Source organism: Gopherus flavomarginatus, chromosome 6 (genome assembly GCF_025201925.1).
Source record: "Gopherus flavomarginatus isolate rGopFla2 chromosome 6, rGopFla2.mat.asm, whole genome shotgun sequence".
NCBI lineage: Eukaryota > Metazoa > Chordata > Testudines > Testudinidae > Gopherus > Gopherus flavomarginatus.
The window spans coordinates 62,329,936-62,353,557 of record NC_066622.1 but is presented as its reverse complement, the minus strand read 5'-3'; the positions used below and the strand labels follow the sequence as shown (position 1 = coordinate 62,353,557).

General features: G+C 49.8%; 1 protein-coding gene and 1 non-coding gene across 3 annotated transcripts; both read right to left on the bottom strand.

Moving 5' to 3' along the window:
- Nucleotides 1-967: 967 nt before the first annotated feature.
- On the bottom strand, nt 968-12,812 carry LOC127054265 (uncharacterized). Of its 2 annotated transcripts, none has more exons than XM_050960345.1 (2): nt 12,301-12,812; nt 968-3,194 (listed from the first exon to the last, which is right to left on the bottom strand). In XM_050960345.1, the coding sequence occupies exons 1-2, from the start codon at nt 12,797-12,799 to the stop codon at nt 3,169-3,171; spliced, it is 525 nt and encodes a 174-aa protein (XP_050816302.1). In that variant the 5' UTR covers nt 12,800-12,812; the 3' UTR covers nt 968-3,168. The 2 variants fall into 2 exon arrangements, with proteins under 2 accessions (XP_050816302.1, XP_050816301.1); XM_050960344.1 differs by having other exon boundaries at nt 968-1,747.
- TRNAQ-CUG (transfer RNA glutamine (anticodon CUG)) lies at nt 7,624-7,695 on the bottom strand. Its single transcript has one exon. It is a non-coding gene; the product is annotated as a tRNA-Gln (tRNA).
- Nucleotides 12,813-23,622: the final 10,810 nt, after the last annotated feature.

Genomic DNA, 23,622 nt, shown 5'->3' with positions numbered 1-23,622 from the left:
TGGGGAGCCTCTTCCCCAAATATGGAGTAGTTTTCAACTTGTAGTGTGGAAAAAAGATTACAGCCTAGTCCTTTAAAAATACCTGAAAACTGCATTTAGTCATTAACCACTTTTTATCTATGACTAGTTGTAAACATGGGTTAGAAATATAAAACACCCTATTTTTAAACTGGAGAGACACAAAGGACATAAAAAGGACATTTAAAAATTTCATAAGACATCCATAGCACTAAGGGCAAGTATTCTTTTTCAATCTCTCTTATTTCACCATGTTTTGGAAATCATGTCCCTTGCCTAACGAGATTTATGTAGGTTCGGGTGAGTCCCGAAATCATGAACCGCTAAGTTCCGTTCTACTGTCCTTGATTCATATCACCGGAATAACTGCACTTTATTACCACTGCCCTAATAAGAAAGAGACTGAGGATCCCACAGCAGCTGAAATGATCCTTTGGACAAGCACCCCCATCATGCAATCCGGGGTAGGTGGAACCATGCAAATGACAGCAGCCTCAAAAGGCCTTTACAACAGATCACCAACAGATGGCAGGGTAGAGTTCATTCTCACCCTGCTTACATGCTCCCCCAAGCCAAGAATTGGTGGTCCTGATAAATCAGATTCTCTATTATACCAACTCATTGGTACTGAATGCGAAGTTATGGCTAGCAAAAGTTGTCACCCATCTCTGCTTTGTAGCATCCAGCTTAGCCCTTGCTAACACGTCAGTGGATTTTTCTCTGTCCACACCTGAAACTGAGCACCACACAAGTAATCTCAAAATTTCTCAGTGATGGCCCATTTCAAGACCAAGAACTGCAGCTGGTGGATGGGATAGTGAGTTTTGCTATCAGACAGTCCTCAGCTGGCAAAGCCTACAGATTTACATTTCCTTTCTTCTTCCTGGTACGGGACTGCTCCCAGACCTTCCACACTAGTATCAGCATGCAGGATAAATGGTTTGTTTGGGTTAACAAGGACTAGGACTTGCACATGAATCAGGCAAATAATGATTTCCCGTAAAGCCCTGTCACTTCTCTCATCCCGCCATGTCCCAAATGGAGAAGAGAGGAGCCCTGCCCATGTCCCAGGCCAGGAACACTTGGGCGTGGAGGGGAAACGATGTGTTCATGACTCAGTCCAGGTTTGCTAGTGCTGCAGAGAAGAAGAGTTCCTTTCTCAGTCTAGGTCAACTGGAATTGTTGCAGTAGGGGAGAGATGTCTGTCATCTGGTTCTTAGATGCTTTGGTAAGAGTGGACAGGCAGAGGCTTTTTTCTTCCCTCTGCAGCTCAAATTGCATACTTCTCTGCTTTTTACTCCAGCTTGATTTTTCTCTTGCATCTCAATTTTCTCTTTCCTGGTCTCATTCCAGAGCATTCACAGCCCAATTCTCTATCCTAACCCTGAGTCATCTACTACACCCTGAATGTCTCATTCTAACCCCACCCCAGAGTCTGCACCCCCAGAGCCAGTGCCTTCATCCCTCTGCACTCCAACTCTCTGTCCCATGTAGCCTGATTTAGGGTGTACTAATAATATTAATTTGGATAATTTGATGAAAATTTAATTTATTAGCTTACATTTAATTTAATTTAATTGAGTTACAAAGTTACAGTTGCATTACTGCTATTCAGAAGATACATATGGCATTATATGCAACAAAGTTTTGGTTAATATACTCACAGCCTTCCTTGATAACCTGGTGGTAAGAGACACAGGACCAGCCTTGCAGTTCAGGCTTCTCAATTCTTAATTGAAAGATGCAGTGCTTAGAAAAAGCTGGTGTTACTTAGGGTTTACTTGAATATGTTAAACTTTAGAATCAAAACATAATAAACAAATAATAACAACTTAGGGAAACCGAACTTAGCCTAGTTCCCTTGAAACTTAGAGTTTAAGGACAAGTACAGCCTACTGATAGTACATATAGAGAGAGTGGAGGAAGTAAGTCAGAATAATAGAGCAAAGTGCTCTAGCGAGGTGGGTTACCTCTTTTATAGGGGACAAGGGCCAGAAATCCTTCCTCCTATGCCCAAATTTCATTCCTCACCCACAAAACATTAGGGTACATTTACTTCATAGGCTAGTATGTTTGTGCTTGTTGATGACATGTACATATGCACATAAGTTAATGTTGTGGTGTACCTGTTAAATCTGTGGGTATAACACTGAAAAAAACCCTATGCCATTCTCCATTGTCGATTGGTCTAGGTAAAGGTCTTAGACAGGCATGGGTACTTATCTATTTAAGTAACATGATAAAGGTCGAGTTTCCTCTCTGAGTAAAAGGTCACAATATAGATATGCTAACTTTGCCTTAGCTTAACATACAGGATATGGCCTGTAGGTCCTCATAAGTGATGTGTCTCAGTCCCCTAATCATTTTTACTGCCCTCTGCTGGACTCTCTCCAGTTTGTCCACATCCCTTCTCATGTGGGTCCCAACCCCCAAAGTACTCACATTTCACCCCATTGGCCCCAAAATGCCAGCTTTTAATATGTAAATAGGGTGCTGCCATGGTCAAGTCACTCCCGAGCTCTTCAGTTGAGCCTGCTGGCAGAGAACAAGGTGAAAATTAGCCAGGATGTCACTGAGGGCTGGTCTACGCTATGGGGGAAAATCGATCTTAGATACACAACTTCAGCTACGTGAATAACGTAGCTGAAGTCGAAGTATCTAAGATCGAATTACTCATCCATCTCACGGCTCGGGATCAATGTTCGCGGTTCCCCCTGTCAATTCCGCAACTCCGTTCAGCTTGGTGGAGTTACGGAATCGATATAAGCGTGTTCGGGGATCAATATATCACGTCTAGATGAGACGTGATATATCGATCCCTGAGCAATTGATTGTTCCCCGCCGATATGGCAGGTAGTGAAGACGTACCCTCAGTCAAATCCTTATGCTCCCCGCAGGTGGTATCGGAAAGCTCCAAGATGGCTCACTTCCTTTTCTCTCATCAGCTTCAGGCCCCAGGGTTACAAATGCACAAACCAGCTGGGATTCTCCCCTGGGCTCAGGGTGTGGGGCTGCTCTGAGGGGATGGACTTGCACACTTGGGATATTAGTGCAAAGATACAATTTCAATTTCTCTTAGAGAAATTGGAGGGCAATTTATATTTGGTAAAAATCTTATTTAGTGAATGGAAAGCTGCAGTGACAGCCTGGTTACTTGGGTGCAAAACACCTTCCTCCTGAGAGAAACAAGAAGTTAGAATTAGAAAGTTACATCGTTTGTTCCTGTGTTGGTATAGTTTAATTTTGCTTCTGTGTAGGTTTGTTTCAGGCTGTAACCATTTTGGTTTGTTGGATTGTTTTGGTTTTTTTAGTTGGAATGGAGCTTTTAATTGACATTTGTTGGATTTGAATGGCTGACCTGCAACACCAGTTTTGACATAGTTCTGCATATTTTATACAAATTTGACCAGTATTCAAGGATTCAATTCCTTTATAGGAGGTTTTAGTGGTCATGCTTATTTATTTGATGTTATTTTACCATTCTGCTGTAGCACACTTTTTTTGATAAAATGTTGAAATTATTAATTTACAGCATTTGTTAGTTTTTATTTTTACAAACAAAGTTTTTCTTAATGTTTGGGTTTTAAATTAAGATTTGTTTTTGGTTTCAATTTTTCATTTAGGTTTTGGTTACTGATGGGATCTTTAAGAGAACTTTGGATTCAGTACTAAAATTTGGACAGATTTAGAATATTTAAAGTAAACCCTGTTTACTATTTTATTTTAATAAAGTTTGTATTGCTGTAAACCCTAGCCTGGGGGAGAGCAGATGAGCCTGGCCTTTAACTGAGAAGGAGCAGAATCATGGCCCCCATGAAGGGTGGGGCCAGGTGATGGGGGGCACAGCCCCCCAATTTTTTTTCTAGCCCATCTCAGTCCCCCACTAAAGGAGAAGAGTCTGATATCACCCCTGTTGGTCACTGGGTGTCACTGCTGCTCCATGGGAAACATGCTCTGTGCCTTACCCAGATTGGTGGGAAACACACTCTGTGCTTTACCGTGACTGGTCCGTGGGTGTCACTGCTCGTAGAGGGCAGACACATGCTGTGCATTACGCCACCTGACCAGTGGGTGTCACTGCTGTATCAAGGGAAACACCTTCTGTGCATTACCTTGAATGACCACGAGGTGTCACAGCTGCTCCAAGGGATACATACTCTGTGTGTTACCCTGATTGGCCACTTGGTGTCACTGGTGCGCCAAGCAAAACACCTGTGCATTACTCTGACTGCCCACTGGGTGTCACTGCTGCTCCAAGGGAGACATAAGAACGGCCAGACTGGTTCAGATGCAAAGTCCATCTAGCCCAGTATCCTCCTGTCTTCTGACAGTGGCCAGTGCCAGGTGCCCCAGAGGGAATGAACAGAGCTGGGAATCATCAAGTAATCCATCCCCTATTGCCCATTCCCAGCTTCTGGCAAACAGAGGCTACAGGCACCATCCCTGCCCACCCGGGCTAATAGTCCTTGATGGATCTATCCACCATAAACTTATCTAGTTCTTTTCTGAACCCTGTTATAGTCTTGGCTTTCACAACATGCTCTTGCAAGAATTCCACAGGTTAACTATGCAACTGCCCTGAGTTTACCCCCCTCCCCTGGCCAGGTTGTATATGGAAAAGAGGATGAGGATGAGGTGAGCCATGAAGTGTCTGTCACTGGCTGGTGCCTCAGTTTCCTCTAGGCAGCAGTGCTGCAGGCTCTTTTGGTCTGTGCGCATGCAACTGTGTCTGGGGAAGGGGAAGTAGAGGCTCAGACTTCCCAGCCCACGCCCCACCCCCAGCAGCTGGGGAATCCAGGCCAAATTTAACCCTGGTAGCTGGGCCGGGATTAGCCTGGGCTGGGGTAGGGCTGGGGAGAAATTGGGAGGGAGACAGATGCACCTGCCGTGAGGGAAGATCCTCCCATTCCCTGCCAACCCCCTTCACTCCTTGCAGCATAGCACCCCCTAGCATTTCTTTCTCTGTCATGGGAGCTGTCTGCTGCCTGTTTCTCCCTTAGCATCGTCTCTCCCCACCCTGGGGCACTGGCATTGCCCATCCTGTGCAAACAGGCAGGCCCCGGTGTGCCCCATGGCACTGCTCTGCAATTGTGGAGGCAGCTGTTGGATGGAGCCATATCAAAATATGGGAGTGGGCAAGGCTGGGGACCAGGACTCCTGGATTCTTCCCTCCAATGTGGGAGGGGAGTGGAGGTTAGGGGGTAGATTGGGGGAGGGGCAGGGCTGGGATCCAGGGATACTGCTTTTTCTGGTTTTCTCCACCTCCTGCAGCTGCCTCGGTCCTTTCAGTGCATTTCTTGTTCCAAATTCATTTCCTTACTTGTGTAATTCACCCCAGAGGTGGCTGCATCTCAGTGTTGGGTGAGGCACCCTTGGCTGCATCACCTCCTAACTGCGTCTCTCTCTCCCTTCGGATGACCCTGCAGCGCTCGGCAAACATCCACAAGATCATGGGGCACTTTGAGCACTGGACAGGCAGGGGCCAGGCGCCCAGCCCTCCCTCCAGAGAATGGGACTCAGCACCCCCTACTTTTTACAGGGATTAAAGAGGGACAAAGGAGGGCAAATCAGAGGAGTGGGTAGCCAGGGTCTGAGCAGGGGGTGGAAATTGACTGGTCAGGGGGTCAAGCAGCTGGAGGCAGAGTTAGGAGAGGGACTGAAGGGCAAAGTCAGGGAGTGGGGGAGGAGCCGGAGTTAAGCCCAGAGGGAGGCGCTGCCAGAGGGTTAAATCCTGGCACAGGCAGGGGGAGAGGGGTAACAATTATCCCGGTGGGCTGAGACTCCAGTGTTTGCAAACATGGGTGGGGGGAGCAGAGAGCTTTTTTATTTCCCCTCTCACAGGCAGCACCTCTCAGCATGAGCTTCCTAGGGCTGGGCTCTTAAAGGTACAGGCATCCCACTGCCTAGACACTGCAGCTCCTCTCTGATGTAACCTACTGAGGTGCTGCAGTAGAAGACTCAATTCAGTGAAACTGGGCATTCCCTATACGCCCCCCAGCCAGGCGGCTGTGCACCCCCTTCCCCGAATTTCCCCAACACCCCCTTCCTCGGTGGTCAGGTAGTTACGTGCAGCACTGCCAATGTTGTTGTTGGTTGCAAATTTGAATGGAAATTGAAATGTTAACACACACTTTAAAAGCAGATACAACGTATGAAAACTACTTGTACCTGAGAAAGTAAAATAAGTTTGGAAAGTCTGGACAAAGCCGGGTTTCCTCACCCAGCTGGTGTGTTTGCTGACAATGTCAGTGCATTGGCTTTGGCAGTGTTGGCCAACCTTAGAATTTCAAATGATGATTTGTAAGCAAGGTGTGAATGAGCTCTCCCCTGACAGCTAGTGATGACCAGGGTTGGGAGGAGGCTTTGGGACCAGACTGTATTTACATGAACTCACCTACTCTGCCGAGGTATCCAGCGGACAGAGCTGAGCTGCCTCTCCTCTAGGTGCCTGGAGGAGGGAAGGTGTGTGGGGCTCCAGCCTGGGACTCTTCCTCCCTCCTGCCAAGACCTGACTATTAATCCCAGCCCTGGCACTCCTTTCTTCAAGCGCCATGTGGAGCCAGAGGAAAAGTGTGGTAGGAAGCACAAGGGCCAAGCTTGTGAACATCAGATGCAGCAGCAAGAATCCCAACTATCAGGGTAGCAAGTTCTAGAGCCCTAACCCATTGTGGCCATCCCAGCCAAAGACCTGGCTCTAGGAGGTGTGAGTCACCCAGCAGGAGGGGAAAGATTCACTCTTACACAGCTGGAGACAGGGAAGTTGAGCTCTGGGGCTTTACCACAAGCATGGGTGGCAAGTTTGTAGAAATTTTGGTGGTGCCCAGAACCCGCCCCCCAACTCCGCCCCCCAAACTCCACCCCCACCTGCCTAAGGCTCTGGGAGGGGGTTTGGGGGGGAGGTCTGGGGTGCAGATCCTGGGCTGGGGATTAGGGTGCAGGAGGGGTGCAGGGTGCAGGCTTTGGGATGGCGTTTGGGTGCAGGCTCCAGGCTGGGGCAGGGTTGTAGGAAGGGGTGAGAGGTGCAGGCTCTGGGAAGGAGTTTGGGGGTGGGAAGGAGTGTGTGGGAAGGGGGAAGGGGTGCACCCTCTGGGAGGGAGTTTGGGGATAGGAGGGAGTGCAGGGCTGAGGATGAGGTATTCATGATGCAGGAGGGGGTTTAGGGCTGGGGCTGAGGATTGGGGTGCGGGGGGATGAGGGCTCTGGCTGGGGCTGGGAGATGTGGGGTTCATGCTGCGGGGGGGCTCAGGACTGGGGCAGAGGATCAGGGTGCAGAGGAATGAGGGTTGGGGCTCAGGGCAGCCTGCCTTGCCATAGGTGGAGAGCGGGCACTAGGACCCTGGGGCAGCAGACAGCAGTTCTGCCCAGAATCCCTCTACTCCAGCAGCAGGGGCAGGCAGGGGACAGGTGCACGCTGCTTTTTGTCAGGCAGGGACGCGGCGCAGCAGGGGGAACATACAGGGGGAGGGGTGGCAGGCAGTTGCCAGGGCCAGGGGAAGAGACCCAGCTCCAAATATTTCTGGAGCAGGGCCCCCAGCCCTGAATATTCCTGGAGCCCGAGCACCACAAATGTATATAACCTGCCGCCTATGACCACAAGCCAACACAAGGTCCCACTGAGATTTGAACTCAAATTACAGGATTCAGAGTCCTGAGTGCTGCCCATTACACCATGGGACCAGCTTGTGCTGCCTTCTCTGCACATCGATGACCCTCATGGGGCTGGCTTGTGTAAGGGGCTCTTGGCCCTCTACTAAAACTTAGTGGTGTGTGTGGGGGGGTTGGTTGGCTAGTTCCCAGCACCAATAGAAGGGGGAAGGATCAGTGGGAAATCAGGACCCTGAGACTGACAATCCCCAGGGACAATGGGGAGAGGCCAAAGCTACAAGTTAGCTGCACTGACAGGCCAAGCAGTGTAATGAGGGAGTCACCAGGCCAGGGGATCCCATCCTCCATGTGAGCTGGAACTGCCTGGACGAGAGTGAGGCAGAGCTAAGGAGAGAGCAGGAGCCTGAGAAGACCAGGGAGCAGAGCTTTGCAGGTGTAGTGCCAGAAACTGCTACATGTAGGAATTTGCAACCTGTAGCAGTTACTGATACCTGAGGTTGTTCTTATTTGCTGACTTGTCCTAATTGGCTAAAACTTGACAGTGGTTTCTCTTGCAAAGGCCAGTCCCTGGCCCCTTGGTCCAGACATCCTCCTTCATATCAGACTAGGGTGACCAGATGTCAAAGATGAAATATCGGGATGCGGGGGGCGGAGCAAAAAAAAATGCCGGAGGGCCCCCCCACCGCCAAGCGGCAGTGGCACAGCCCCATCTCCAACCAACTCTCAGCTTCAACCCCCGCTACACCCCCAGCTCCCCCATCCCCTCGCTCCTGGGCCCAGCCTGGGCTCCGAGCTCTGCAGCCGAGCCATGATCAGGGCCCCTCCTGCAGCTCCTGGGCAAGGGGTGAACCAGGCAGCTCCCAACAGGAGTGTGTCTGCCCCACGTGTGTCTCTGCCCCTCTCCCAACTGGGCCCTGCCTGCTCCACCCTGCCCTCATCCCCACTGCGCAGCCCTGCAGGCTGCAGGGCTGGAGCAGCTTCCGCGCTGCGCTCCCGGACATGGCCATGCCCCGTGTGCAAACCTGGGAGGGAGGAAGAATGCCGCGTGCTTGGGGAAGAGACAGGGCCAGGGCGAGGATTTGGGGAGGAATCCAATGGGGCAGTGAGGGAGTGGGGCTGGGGGCAGGGCCAGGGCCGGGATTTGGGGAGGGATCCAATGGGGGAATGAGGGGGCGGAGTTGGGGGGGGCAAGTATCCCTCCAGACTATGCATAGGTGCCGGAGAAGAGGACAAAGTTATTTGTTTGTCCAGGGTCCCAACCAAACATCAGTCGGGAAGCAGGACAAACAAGAAAATATAAGGACAGTCCCTATAAAATCAGGACGTCTGGTCACCCTACATCAGGCTTCAAGTTGAAAATCATTTCCCATTCCCGCTCTGTGGGAGGGGAGACTTTTAAACACGCTCTCTGTGCGACTGCACATGGCTAGGCACAGAGAACAAATCCCAAATCCCCCCCGTGCTTTGGGAGCCAGGTTTGCGGTGGGAATTCTGTAGTTCAGATGACTTCACACATGGTCATTGTGATTCTTTACCAGTTTCTCTGGCATTGGGGCAATTTTTCACTCACAGCTATGATGGCCAAGTGGTTAAGATGTGGGAGTTGAAGTATAATAGGGTTTCCCTGTGCAGGTTTGAATCTTGCTCACAGCATGGCCTGTGTTTTGGCCAGTCTTTCACTCGGGCAACACCTTTGTACTAAGGAGTACAAGCATTATCAGACATCAGGAGGAAGGTCCTGTGGTGAGGAGAAAGAAGGTGTTTGGAGGAGGCCATGGGGAAGTAGCCCAGGGAGTTGTAGCTGTCATGCAGTTGTTACAGGAGGCACTATAGACAGCTGCAATCCACAGGGCCCTGGGCTGGAACCCGGAGTAGAGGGCGGGCCTGGATTCCCCCCAAACCGTTAGCTGTGGTGAGTAAGAAGTGGCTGTTTGCTGACAGGGCCTGTCCCCCAGGATCTGGAACAGCAGCTGCTGCCTCCCCCTCGGCTCCAGGCTGTGGGAAATGCTCATTGCTTGGCTGCATGGGCGGACACTGCTCCGTGCTCTGGAGAGCATCTGTATTGCTCTGTCAACCCCCCGTCTTCACTGTGCCAGTCTGGTAACATCCCAAGTGCCCCCTCCAGCCTGGCAGCTGAGAGTCTGTGCAGACATCAGCCCCCTGCCAGCCCCAGAGCCAGCAGAAGCGCCAGCCCCCCCAGCACCACAGGGGCACTCGAACTTCCTGTGGGGAAATGGCTCCTTGGCGTCCAGCTGCTAGAGTGAGAGCCAGGAGAGAGCAGTGTCTGGCTCACCTTGGGGGAGAGAAGAGACCTGATGGGTGCGGATCTCCCTCAGCCTCCCCCGCAATGCTGGTCAGTTGTATTGTCACTGTCATAGTCAGTGCTTCCCTTCAGGGCCGGCCCTGGAGGGGTCTGGGATCAAGGACAAATCCCCCTTTTCGTCCCCAGGCCCCGCCCCTACTCCACCCCTTCCCCCAAGTCCCCACCCCTGTCACATCTCTTCCCATCCTGCAACTTCCTGCCCCATTCCTCAACCACCCCCACCTCTTCCCATCCCTGCTCCTCCCCCTCCCCACCCAGTGCCTCCTGAACCCCACTGAACAGCTGATCACTGGCAAGTGGGAGGTGCTGAAGGGGAAGAGGAGGAGCTTGTCAGCAAGGCCTGTGGTGGGCGGGGGAGGAGCTGGCTGCCAGTGAGTCCTGAGCACCTATTTTTCCTCTGTTGGTTCTGCAGCCCCATAGCTCCCATGGAGTCGCTGACTTGGCTTCCTTCGTACTCTAGAGAGAGGAGCAGAACCAGGGCTATGGCTGATCTATGGGGCACCAGGTGAGTGGCAGAGGCTTCAGGTGCTGAGAGTTTGCCTGACCCCTCAGGGACACAGTGTGAGGTGGTGCCCCAGGGATCTCCATGAAAGGAGCAGAACAGGATTTACTTGGGGTGGGGAGAGAATTGAGAGTGTCTCAGGGGGTTGTACAGAGGTATTGCCTGGGTTAGAGACTGGCTAAAACACAGGCCTCGCTGTGAGCAGGATTTGAAACTGCGCAGGGGAACCCTATTGGATTTTGACTCCAACGCCTTAACCACTCAGCCATCAGCCCAAAAATGCCCCAATGCCAGAGAAACTGGTAAAGAATCACAATGTCGAGGCTTGAAGTCATCTGAACTACAGAATTCCCACCGCAAACCTGGCTCCCAAAGCACATGGGGGCTTTGGGTTTGTTCTCTTTGCTTAGCCATGTACAGTCGCACAGAGAGCACGTTTAAAAGTCTCCCCTCCCACAGAGTGGGAATGGGAAATGATTCTCAACTTGAAGCTTGATGTGAATGAGGATATCTGGACCACAGGGCCAGGGACTGATCTTTGCTAGAGAAACCAGTGACACACGGAACCAGGCTAAGGAAAATGTTTCCTGGAGTCAGTAAGTGGATTAGCAGCAGTATTGTGCAGAGAAATGTCTCACAAGAGGACTCAGAGCATTGGTGATTTGGTAGCAGAAGTCACAGCCACAGCGGAGGAGGTCTAGCTTTGGTTTCTGGCCAACAAAGGGATGAGTTTTATTGTCTCCAAATTTCAGTAGAAAAATTCAGACCCAAACTGTGTGTGGTGGGGGTTTCTCTGGTTTGGTTTGTTTTTCTCATTTGAAATGTCTTTGATCATTTTTCTGGGAAAACTTTTTGGAGAAGGGCAAGGAAGAGTCAGAACAATTACAAATCTCCACGGGAGTGAGGGGGTCTCTCAGCGCCGGGGGAGGAGTGGAGATTTTCATGGAGGGGAGTTGAGGAGATAAATGAGAGGCTTTTGCTCCCGCAGAGGGAGCGGCTTGGCAGGTTCATTTTTACCAAGTGAACCCCCCTCTCCCACACACACATGTTGCTCCCCTGCTGCTGCTACCCCAGCTCATAGCCCACTGTCACCCCCAGTATGTGACCTACAGCTTCCCACTGACAAAGCCCTTATCTATCAGATACAAAATCCCCTCGTCTGCCCCTTCTCCCAACTGAGCCCTCCCCCCCACGTAGCCCAGGACCACCCGACCTGCCCATGCCAGGGGGTCGGGTTTAATCTTCAAGACCGAGAGCAAAACCTTCAGCCAGGCACGTTTCGCTCTCTTCCCATCTCGGCCCAAGCGGCAAGGGAGAAACAGATGAGACACGCCGGCTGGAAGACTCCTCCCTCCCACTTCTCTATAGCCTTCTGTGATGTTATTAATATGAACTGGGACTGTGGAGATCATTGTTGCCACCACTGTTACATATGTGCAGCAAATATTGTGCGAAGGTTGGCATGTGAGGTGTCTATGACAAGGTTACCATTTGCTGGTTATAATTATGCTGGCTGTATGCATGTACCATTTCTGTATTTGAAGTTATGAATATGGTCTATGTACTTGTATCTCAAATGTATTTAATTCCAAGTAGCCTCAATGTCATAAGCCTCCAACTCCTTCAGGAGTCCCTAGCAAAGAGACCCCCTCCCACTGTCCTGGACTCCCTGGGAGGTGCCTTCCACCCCCTGCTCAATGGAGCACCAAGGATTAAAGTGGCAGCATTTAGTGTCAGTGGGGTTCAGTGGCTCAGGCCAGCCACCTTACCTGGGGACCCGCCCCCATAGCACTGCTCGAGGGCCTGGACCTGGGGTGTTCACAGCCCCCTCCTCACCTTTCCCTGAGCTCACCTGGAACAAAGCAGAAGCGTCCGTCAGCCACGCTGCTGTCCGAGTCCCAGGCGCTGCTGCTGTCCCATGGGGAGCGGGCCGAGCTGCTGGGGCTGGGAGAGGGATCCTCCACCTCCTGCTCTGGGAAGGCTGGAAGGTCCCCACTGACTGGGCAGGGCAATGCCTCCTGCTGGAAATCAGGGCTGGGCTCCTGGGGCCACTGCTGCCCACACAACAAGCCCCGGAGCCACCCTGCCTGGTTCCGCTCCTGGGCTGGGTCCTGCCTGCCCAGCCGCATCCTGGCCCAGCTCCATTTTGGCCTGGCCGGTGCCTCTCCCACCTCGTCGCCTGCGCCGGGAGCAGGTTTCCTCTTCCAGAAGGCTGGGGACTTCCACCTCCTGGCCCGGCCGGGAGCTCCTTCCCCGCCAGTGGGGACGGAGGGGCCGCTCCACTCCTGGGGAAGATGGCAGCTGCTTCCCACAGGCTCTGGGGCCACCTGCAGAGCCTTCTTCCTGAACATCCTCAGGAGCCTGGCCATCCTGGAACCGAGCGGTGAGCAGACGCGAGTCTGGGGTCAAGGCAGCCTCTCACTAACCAACTTGTTTGGTCTCTCCCCATACCTGCCCCAGCCAGAGCAGCTCCTCCTCCCCCACGGGGTGCAGGGAGTGCAAGCTACACACACTGGCAAGAGTTCATTGCATGATCTGCTCCCCCTCAGTGTTCCCCCTCCTCATCCCTGGGGCTGCAAGAACCGGGGAGTCTCGTCCTTTTCGAGCACTGGGGTCAGTCACAAAGACCATCGGTCACTTTGGACAAGCAGCTCCCTCCTGCCAGCCCAGGGCACACTCACACCTCCCCCCCCCCACTCCCAGGCTAGAGAAGGAACAGAACTCTGGAGTCCGGACTTCTCCTGGGAAACCATTCCCCACTTCAATGTCCCTAGGCATAGCAAGGCCAAGACCCCCTTGTTTCCCATTGATTTCCATGCTCAGCAGCTCCCCGGGTCTGGCCCAGCTCAGAGACTCTCAGCCTGGGGAACAGTCTCCCACAAGGGAAGGGCTGGAAGCCCCATTGCTGGGACCTTGCCAAACACATTGGAGATGGCTCTGGAGAAGCCTGTCCCCAGTCTGAGAGTGAGGGGCTCCTGAGGGCTGTTTGTAAATCCAATGTCCTTTGGGAGAGATTCTCTCCCTATCTTTCTACCTCTCCCCAGACAGACAGGGGACACCATCGAGGACCCCTCATGCCACTCACTTGCTCTGGTGATGGAGTGATGGATGGAGGATGTTCAGTGTCATCCCTCGCCCTTCTCCTCACTCTCCAAGCCCAAGGCAGGCTGGAGAGGGTGGTGGTGACCTGAGGAGTTACCCTGCCCAGCCAGCAGGCAGGGTGATGACACTGAGCGATCAGCTGGCTGGGAAAACAAGAGTCTGTCTTATTGCCAAGGAAAGGAGAAACTTGGCCAGCAGCAGGGGGTGCAGAACATCACCCTAGTGCAGGGGTGACAGCACCTCCGGGATCCTGAAATCCCAGCACTTTACACCTTCCTGGAGCCTCCCAACCCCCCTGGGCTGTCGGGACTGTGACCCCAACCCTACTGATGAGAAACAGGCCTGGGGAGGGGAAGCTACTGGCTCAGGGTCACACCAAGTGTCAGATGTATGGATGGCACCGAGCAGTTCTTCCTTCCAGGACCCTTTGCTAACCACTGCTGCACACTCCCTCCCACAGCTGGCAATTACAAGCAGGCCCTCATGGCCGCTCCCCCTGCCTTTGAGAGGGAGTGTGCTCTGCTGGAGTCACTGGACCAGGGGACTGGGAGTCAGGACTCCTGAGTTTCATTGCTGAGGATTTAATATTTTCCCGCTATTGGAAAGTGTTGGGAGAATGCCCCAGGCAAAGCTGCTCTGACAGTGCTAAGCAGCATCTGACGATTCAAGGGCGGAGCGCACTGCCCAGGAAGAGGAGTGTTTGGCTCTGGGGTTTCACTTCAGCCCAGTCTAGGGAGAGGGGCCCAGCCAGGAAGTTTGGCTCAAGACCAATTCTCCAATTTGTTAAAGGCGTTTTGAATTCCAATCCTGTGATCATTTGCAAATTTTAGAAGCATGCTCTGCAGTCCATTTTCCAAATCAGTAATGAAAATATTGAGTAGTAGCAGACCCGGGACTGATCCCTGCCGAACTCAACAGGTACACCCTCTCTGTTGGACAGCCAAACATGGAGAAGGGCTCTTGGAGTCTGGGCTTTCAACCAGCTCTTCACCCACATCACACTGAATGCGTCTAGACCGCATTTCCCTCATTTGCTTGTGAGACTGTCCTACGGCACTGTGTCAAAAGCCTTAGTAACACCGAGATAGATCTCATCTACTGTTTACCCATCTCCACTAGGCCTGGAACCGTGCCAAAGAAGGAAAGAGGATTGGTTTGGAATGATTTGTTCTTGACAAATCCACGCTCACTAGTCCTAAGAACCAAAGTATCCTGTAGGTGCTGTTGACAAACTGATTGTTTAAGAACGTATTCCAGTATCTCTCCAACTGTGGAAGTGAGGCCAGCTAGTCTGCAAGTCCCAGGGGTCTCTGTTCCCCTTTTAAAGATAGGTTCTGTCTTGTTCATGGATGGGAAGATGTTCTTTTTCAGAGATCTCAGACGAGAACTGGGGCACAACACCTGGTTTGTTAAGGCCACAAAAACAGAGGCAGAAACTCCTGCTGGTAAAGAACCCCAGGCGCCTAAGAGACAGGGACTCACATCCCTGAATGGGCTTTAAAAAAGGCAGTGGTTAAAAAGTTTGGCACCGACCATTTCTTGTTTCCACAGACTAGACATTTTAGCAAACTTTAGAATTCCTTGGTGCTAAACACCGTGAAACTCCCCTTTCTCCTTCACAGAGGGCTTTAAAGCCCCTTATCTCACTCAGGCTCATGACTGCCCAGAGTTCGAGAATTGTCCCTGTTCGCATTGGACAGATGGGGAGGAGCCTGAGGTCCAGAGAAGGGAAGTGACCTACCCAAGGGACTACACAGCAAGGCGGTGGCAGAGCCAGAAAGAGAAGCCACCAGTCCTGACTCCTGTTTTAACAAACAGCAAACCACCCCCGAGAGGCAGGGATAGAGCCCAGGAATCGAAATGGCAGGAAATTTCATTGAAACCATTTCAGTCAGAAAATCCCCTTCAGACTAAACCAGTTTATTTCTCAAAATCAAAACAAGTGAGATGAAAGTTCTTTGCAAAAATATTTTGTTGCAGAACAAAAGCATCTCCTGTTTGTCACAGTGTGTTAAATTGTCTCTTCGCACACAAAGGGGAGACACTAAGATCTCAAAAATTAGAAAAGATGCTTCAGTTTGAGCTAAGTCGTTGCTGCTCTTAACAATTTCAAAATAAAGAAATACAAATAAAAAATACTATTTCAGCTATTTTATTATGTCATAATCTGCTCTGAGTAAACATGATGGGACACCTCATATTACACACTACTCCTCATGACATTCTTCAATGGATCCCCATCCTCCACCCACCGAGAGGTAGGTAGGAGAGGATCATTATTATCCCTACTTGAAAGAGGGAGAAGCTAAGGCTGAGAAAGGAGAACTGACTTGTTTTAGGTCACACAGCCAGTCACTGGCAGAGTTGGGAACAGGACCCAAGAGCCCTGACTTTCAAATTAACCATCGCATCTTGAATTTCAGACATTGAATGACCTGAATAAAGTTCTCTCGGATGAGCTCCAGACCGACAACAATGCTCAGTAATTATTCAGCAAGTATTTGAGGAGAACTGCAATGTTAGAGAGAATCATGAACTGCTCAGAGACCATTAATGCAGGGAAGCAGCAAAATTCATCAAACATATAAGTGGTTATGACTTATTTACTTGGTTTTAAAAGAGAAGAACAAGAACCTGAGTCTCCTCCCTGTCAGTAACCCCCTGCTCTGCCAATCAGTGTAGAGACTGAGGACGGGAGGCTGAGGGATCTCACCAGAGAGCCCAAAGGATGGCCTAGGTCACTGGTGGGGATCACTACCCGAGCACTATTTCAGCCCCCATTTTTGGGTGGACCTCCACAGTGGGAGCTGCCGAGTACCCCCCTGTAACACACACACAAACAGCCCGCTCCTGGTGTTGGGAGGGAAACAAGTGAAAGGAGAAAAAAAGCAAGAGAGAAGGAGAAAGGAGGGAGGGATGGACGAAGGAAAAGGTGAAACAAAAAGGAAAAACCCTAATGTCCCCAGTGATTCTATGGGACAAAATCCCAGGTGCAGAATAAAATTCGGCCTCCTTAAGCTCATGTTTTCAATGCCTAGAATTCAACTGTCACCAGATAGATCAGACTGAACAGGTCTGAAACCTCGAGGAGGCTCTTACCTTCCAAACAGGGACAGTTGTTTTCTAGTAAAATCAGGAAAAGGGAAGGGGAAAACTCGAAAGAGGTTCCTCCTGGCACTCACATACGTGAACCCGAATACTCTCTCAGTCCTCAAAGAGAGACCTGGAGAAGGAGACTTGCTGAAGCAAACCCACAGGGGTCTCTGAGGTTTCCCTGGCCCCTCGCCCCTGTCCTGCCTGGCTGATGTCAGCATCTCTCTGTGAGGTCACCACCTCCCCACCACCTTTGACTAATAGTCTGAGGTCCTGCAAAAGGCCTTTGTGATGTCACTGCCACACACCTCCCTTGCTGTGCTAATGTCCTGCCTCGGCCAGGCACTTTGGAGGTTTGAGCTACTCCCTGTGGTCACCCCACTCAAGAAGCATTCGTTCTAGGAAGCTAGCTGGCTATACAGAAAAACATCAGATGCTGCTCCCAATGCTACACTCAGTTTTTCAGAAATTAGTCGACTTTATGTCCAGAAGAGATCATTAGAGCATCTAATCTGACCCCCTGCATATCACAGGCCTCCTGTATGACACAAGAGCTACTTTTGGTGCAAACACATTCCAGAAAGGCATCTAGTTTTCATTAAATGACATCAGGAGATGGAGAATCCATCACTTTCCTTGGTAGCTTGTTCCTGTGGTGAATTGTCCTCGCTGATGAATATTTGTGCCTTAGTTGTAATCTGAATGTGTCTCTTTTCACCTTCCAGCCATTGGGTCTTGTTATGCCTTTCTCTGCTTGATTAAAGAGCCTTTTAATACCCAATATTTTCTCTCCATTAAGGCCCTTGAAGACTTCAATGAAGTCACCTTTCAATCTTCTTTGATGAGCTAAACAGGTTGAGCTCTTTCAATAGCTCACTAGAAGGCATTTTTCTCCAGCCCTCAGAACTTTTGGTGGCTCTTTGCTTCCCCAGCTCCAATTTCACAACATCTTTTTCAAATGAGGACACCAAAACTGGAGGCAGTTTTCCAATATCAGTCTCACTGATGCTGTGTCACCTCCTGTGACCTTATTGACATAATCTGTAACTGTATAGATCACCATTGCCACCACTGTTCTATGTTTGCAGCCAATATTGTAGAAAGGTTGTGGTGTAAGGGATCTATGGAGAGGTTCTGATTGGCTGATTATAATGATGCTATCTCTAGATGTGTATCATTTTTGTAGTTGATATTATGAAAATTGGCTTTATGCTGTCCGTATTTCAAACTTGTGATATGCTTCCAGGGAACTCCCCAGCCAGACAAGTTGGTGTCAATTCTGTCTAGCCTACTTGATGGCCCATTAAGGACCATCAGCTATACAATTGACCCATTGAGAGAGGGCAGATATGCCTTGTGACTAAGCAAAGTTTGCAGGACTTGCCTATGGACGGAACTCAGTTTTTTCTATGCCACGTGCTGGATAGAGTGTCCTTGGGACAAAGAAAGCAAAGACCACATGGAAAGACACTAGAAAAGGCTGATGCCTCATCTCCATCTTGTCTTCAATCCTGCTTCATTCCTCTGGAGGGACTTTGCTACAAACTGAAGCTCTATACAAAGGACTGAATGACCCATCCCAGCTGTGGATGGACTCCAGAGACTTGATTTCAACCTGCAGTTTATTCCATCACTGCTACTATCCTGAACCAAGAACTTTGCCATTACTGGATGTGAAGGGTTCAAATCCATGTGCATTATATAACAACCTGGTCTATGGATTGTGCCAGCTCTTTTCCAGACCCAAAGTCTAGAGTATGGTCAAGGAACCAGAAGCCTAGCAAATAGTGATCAGCTAAGAGAAAGCTGGGATAAACAGAAAGCCTTGCTTGCTAAGATAGACCTGGTCAGCAAATTCCCAGGTGTTGGAGCTAAGAACTGAAGAATTGTGTCTTATTCAGAGTTACAGATTGAACAAAGAATCTCTGTTTCTATTGTGTTTGTTTCTTCTGTAGGGAGACGTTCTTCCCACAGATCCAACCTTGAATTTATGAAAAGTTGGCACATGTCAGTATAAGATACGGCATCCTTCCACTTCCCTTCCAAGGGACTAATGCCTGCCTTTAGATACACAGAAAACAATCTTTATTGCCATATACTTTCACTGTTTCTTTGCTTTAACCCCTAGGAATGTACCTAGTGGACAAACAAAGGAGTTGCTCCATTCCTATGGACCCCAAATCAGAATTCATCATGTATATTTTAAACTAATAACATTTTATCAAAGTATTCATTAAATGTTAACTTGCTAACTTGAGACCATGGGCAGAGACATTATATAACCTGTTAGCCATTGGCTAATGTGCTATCTTGTCTTGCTGCAAAATCTATTCCGGGGTGTGGCACTGCCTACCCTGTCACTTTCCCCTGCCCATGGAAAATCTATATATTCTATTGTAATCAATTGATTGACAGTGTCTCCGAGCCTAATAAGCAAGGTGACACTCCATCAGCGCTGTGTGTAATAAACTCCTATGCTTGACCTATACACTGTGTGGATTTATGTCCTTCACTGGTGAAGCAAGTAGTTTATAAACCATAATAGCTTTACAAGTCACTGTGCCTGTCTTCAGTATAAGTTATCAAGTTTACCATAAAAGTAAGTTAAAGTTTATCAGTTCTTATATAAGGTTATAGGTAGGTTCAGGTTAGTGAAATATAGTGAATCAGTATATTAGTATTACATAGAAAATTGTATTTGTTGGGGGTGGTAACAATACATATAAAGTTGCTGGGCAATCAGTAATAGTAGTGTTGCATGTGCTTGTGACTATTTTCAATATTATTTACCTTTGATATGTGCACTTACAGGAATAGGCAGCTATTGCATAATATTACTTGGACTTGTGCTTGACTCCAGCATAACTTGCCCTTTGTATTAATCCTCACTCATTGCTGGTCTTTAATTCTGTTTTTCTTATTCTGTCTGTGTTGCTTTATAGTCATAAGTCATTAAAAACCTTTCTGGCAGAATAATTAGCTGTTTCCTTTCTCTTTTGCGGACACTATTCAACCTCATTCCATCTGTGTTGGGTGGTGGGAAGTAGTGATCACCCAGAGCCCCACGAGGGCCCTGACGGGAGCCCCCCCTAGGGCTCTGACGTGTGCCTCCTCCTTCCATTAATCTCCACAACCACATTCTAGACATGGGTATGGTGACCTCCCTGGGGATCTTGACAACTTTAGCAGCTTCTCGGTGGCTACTTTCCTGCTCACAGCCACTGTCTTCTTCTCATGCCTTGTCCTGGGGGCCCAGCTGCTGGCTGACTGGGAAGGAGCCAAAGTGCTGGTGACTTTATCCTGCACCAAGTTGCCTTTGCTCATCAGACTCCTGAACTGTAACTGGATGTGATTCTTGTTCTTCTGCACAACACAGCCCCTGGAGAAGAGGGATCTGCAAATGTACATTCCTATGATCCCTTTGTTTAATTGATGAAAACATAAACTAGACACTTAAAGGATTGGAAGTGATTTCAGCTGCTGGACAGCTTAGCTGGGTTTTTATTCATTTGCTCAGGAAAATGCTGAATGGTCAAATTCATTTCAAGCTCCCCATTCAGTGGATCTCCTGAACATAATGGAAATGGATATGAATATTTTCATTTAAAAAAGGCTTCTAAAGGGATACTTGGATGATTTGATCTGCAGTCAAACACTCTACCACTGAGCTATACCCCCATAACAAAGCTCTGTTAGAGTCTGTGATCTTAGGGACTTTGAAGAATGGACCCTGCTTCAACCAGCTCCTTTTCCATTCCCAGACCATGGATGGTTTTAAAAATGGGGTTTGATTAACCTTTATATATACATGTAGGCACCACGGCTTGCACACCCACTGATATAGCTTCCCTCACTGACAGAGCTACCGCCTCTCAGGGAGGTGGATTAACTACACAGATGGGGCAGCTCTCTCCCATCAGCTTAGAGCATCTTCAGTAATGCGCTACAGATCTGCTATTGTGTGTTCTACTTCAATCTCCCTGGCCGCACAATAGCAGATCTTAAAGTGACCATCCTGCAGCAAAAAAATTTCAGGGCCAGACTTCAAAGAGAAACTGCTGAGCTTCAGTTCATCTGCAAATTTAACATCATCAGCTCAGGATTAAACAAAGACTGTGAATGGCTTTCCAATCACAAAAGCAGTTTCTCCTCCCTTGGTTTTCACACCTCAGCTGCTTGAAGAGGGCCTCATCCTCCCTGATTGAACTAACCTCGTTATCTCCAGCCTGCTTCTTGCTTCCATATATATACACCTGCCCCTGGAAATTTCCACTACATGCATCTGACGAAGTGGGTATTCACCCACGAAAGCTCATGCTCCAAAACATCTGTTAGTCTATAAGGTGCCACAGGATTCTTTGCTGCTTTTACAGATCCAGACTAACATGACTACCCCTTTGATATTTGTGGTTAATGACATTGCTGTAGCTTGTTCATTCCCTGCCTGGATAATTCAGACAGTCCCTTTCCCATCATATCGCCAGCACATCAGTGATTCCAATAGCAGGGGCAGCTTTTCTCTGGGGCACCAAGATTTTTCGGGGAGTTGGTGGCTCCTTTCTTTCCTCACCCTGGAGTAAACTCAGCTTTTTATTCCATCCTTGATGATTCATGGAATAACAGCAGCAGCATGAAGAAAGAGGAGCATGAATATGTCACTGCCAGGGAAAAGTGGCCACTTCCCCTCTGTTTGACCATTACCATTGCAGGAGAGAAGGTTTCAATGGAATCGAATTTTCTGGCTCAGACAAGAGACACAGGAAGATTTTGCTGTTCATGGATCCATGCAAAGGAAATTGTCTCTCTGTGTGAAAATAAGGAGGGAAATGAAACACCCACATGGTGGTGTCTAAGGCAGACGGGACCCCTATAGGATTAGAACAGGACACGTTCTCAAGCAGCATGTTTCTTACTTTGCCCATCTGTCAATTTTGATTATTATCGATGGAAATATTTTGCCATTGGGCTGTGTGTTTACACAGAAATTGACATTTACCAACAAATACGTAATTCTTCCAGTCCTGCTGAGTCTGCCAGTGGTGAGTTTAGAAGGACAGAGTCAGTCTTCCGAGTCCCCATGCCAGGCCTGGGCTCTCCATGCTATCCACTTCCCACACTGCCTGGAGCCTTCCGTGATCTCCCCTAAGACCTCTGCCCCTCACTCCCACTTCTGGGATCCCCTTCCAGCATTGTCCAAATGCCCTGCTTCCAGGATCCCTCCCCATCCCCTCTGAGCAAAAGCTCTGCATTATTCCCACACTGGGAATTGAACCCCAGTCACTTGTTGAAAACCAGGAATCCTGATTCTGTGGGACTAGGATTGCTATGTTTGTCTACTAAGACAACTCCTCATAAGAGCAGCAGCGCCACCCAGTGAGGATTGCACACAGGGCTGAATTAACCCTTCAGGTACTGAGGTTTTCCCTCTATCCATTCCCAGTGCTGTATAAACCCTGGCCAACACTGGGACACCCAGGAGGTTCCCCTCAATTTCTCTGAGCCTCTGCCACCCAACTTCATCTAACTCCAGCTGGATCACCCTCCCCTCTCGCAAAAACCCACCTTTCCAAACAGCCCTTCTTTCCCCACCCCCTAATTCTGCTTTCACACTATGTGACCATCTCCTCTCCCCTCCCAGGTGAAGCAGAGATGGAGCCAAATTCAGCCACTGGAGACAACCCCACCAAGCGCTGCAGCCTGCCTAAGGCTGGTGTTTGCAGACACAGGACGGGAGCAACTGGGAGCGGTGGGTGCTGGGAAGAAGAAAGCAGGAGCCAGGAGAAGAAAAACCAGAGATTGGAGGCGGGGCAGCTCCTGGGGGCGGAGCTCTGGCACAGAGTGGGGGCGGGGCAGCTCCTGGAGGCAGGGCTCTGGCACAGAGTGGGGGCGGGGCAGCTCCGGGGGGCGGAGCTTTTTTCTGCAGTGAGTCTTTTCAACCATTAGTATGAGGGATGAAGCCTTTCCGGGCTGTTGGGGAGATGGTTGGTTAGTTGGTTGTTTGCACAGGCAGAGACGGTGCTGTTTAAAGCTGTTCTCGTGTATCAGGTCAGGTTAGCTGCAGCTCACCGAACCCCGAGGATCTGAGGTGAGCTACTTTGTAGCAGAGGCAGACCAAGCAGCAGGTACAATGCCCGGTTGCACTCCGGCTAGCAGACAGAATCTCAATGACTGAGAGACTTTTCTCCGTTGTACTGTATGAACTGGAGCCGTAAGCTCACTGAACGTTAAATCTCACCAAATGAGGGTCAATCCAGCCTCATCATTGTATCCACTCGTTATACTCCACACCTGAACATAGCCGTCATATGAACAACTTACCCTCCTATCTCAGTGTCTGTACATTGACCCGTTAATCTTTTACTCCCAATCGGGGCTATTGCAGATGGTGTATTCCTTATACCACCTGATCTTAAACCAAATTTTGCACCACATCAATAATCTGTAACGTTATTCCCTGACCACCAGAAACTTCTATGCCTAAACTCTGTAGTGTACACTTTTTTTTTTAAACATCATCTTAGTAAAATCCCCTGCTCAATGCAGGACTCATCCCCCACTAAATCCCCACCTGGAGTTGAGTTCACAACCCTGGGTTTAGCAGGCCAGTGCTCAAGCCCCTCAGCTATCCCTCCCCCCGTGTTGATACTTGTTCAAGATCCTGGCTCCTGCTCCTTTGCAAGGTGAGTGCATCTGCTCCGGGTTTTAAGCCTGCTAACCCAGCGGGGGCCTGATTGCCCTCTGGCTTCCAGCCAGGCTCCCTCCGCCATGCGCCTGGGCTTCAGCGGGACTGTCTCAAGAGAGCAGCTTTCCCCCTCCCCCGCATCCCAGTCTCTGCCCAGCTGGGGAACGAGCAGGGGCAGCCCTGAGAAAAGTCTCCTTTGAGCGCTGGAGGCCGGCAGGGAACTCTCATTTCCATACCCAGGGTGCATTGCGTGCAGCGAAATAAGTCGCTGCTCAAGGGGCTGGTTTTGCTCCCAAT

Coding starts and splice junctions, on each gene's coding strand:
- LOC127054265 (XM_050960344.1), bottom strand. CDS start 12,799: ATGTTCAGGAAGAAGGCTCTGCAGGTGGCCCCAGAGCCTGTGGGAAGC. Junction 1,748..12,300: donor ACGCTTCTGCTTTGTTCCAG/GTGAGCTCAGGG, acceptor CTTTCAATTAAG/AATTGAGAAGCCTGAACTGC.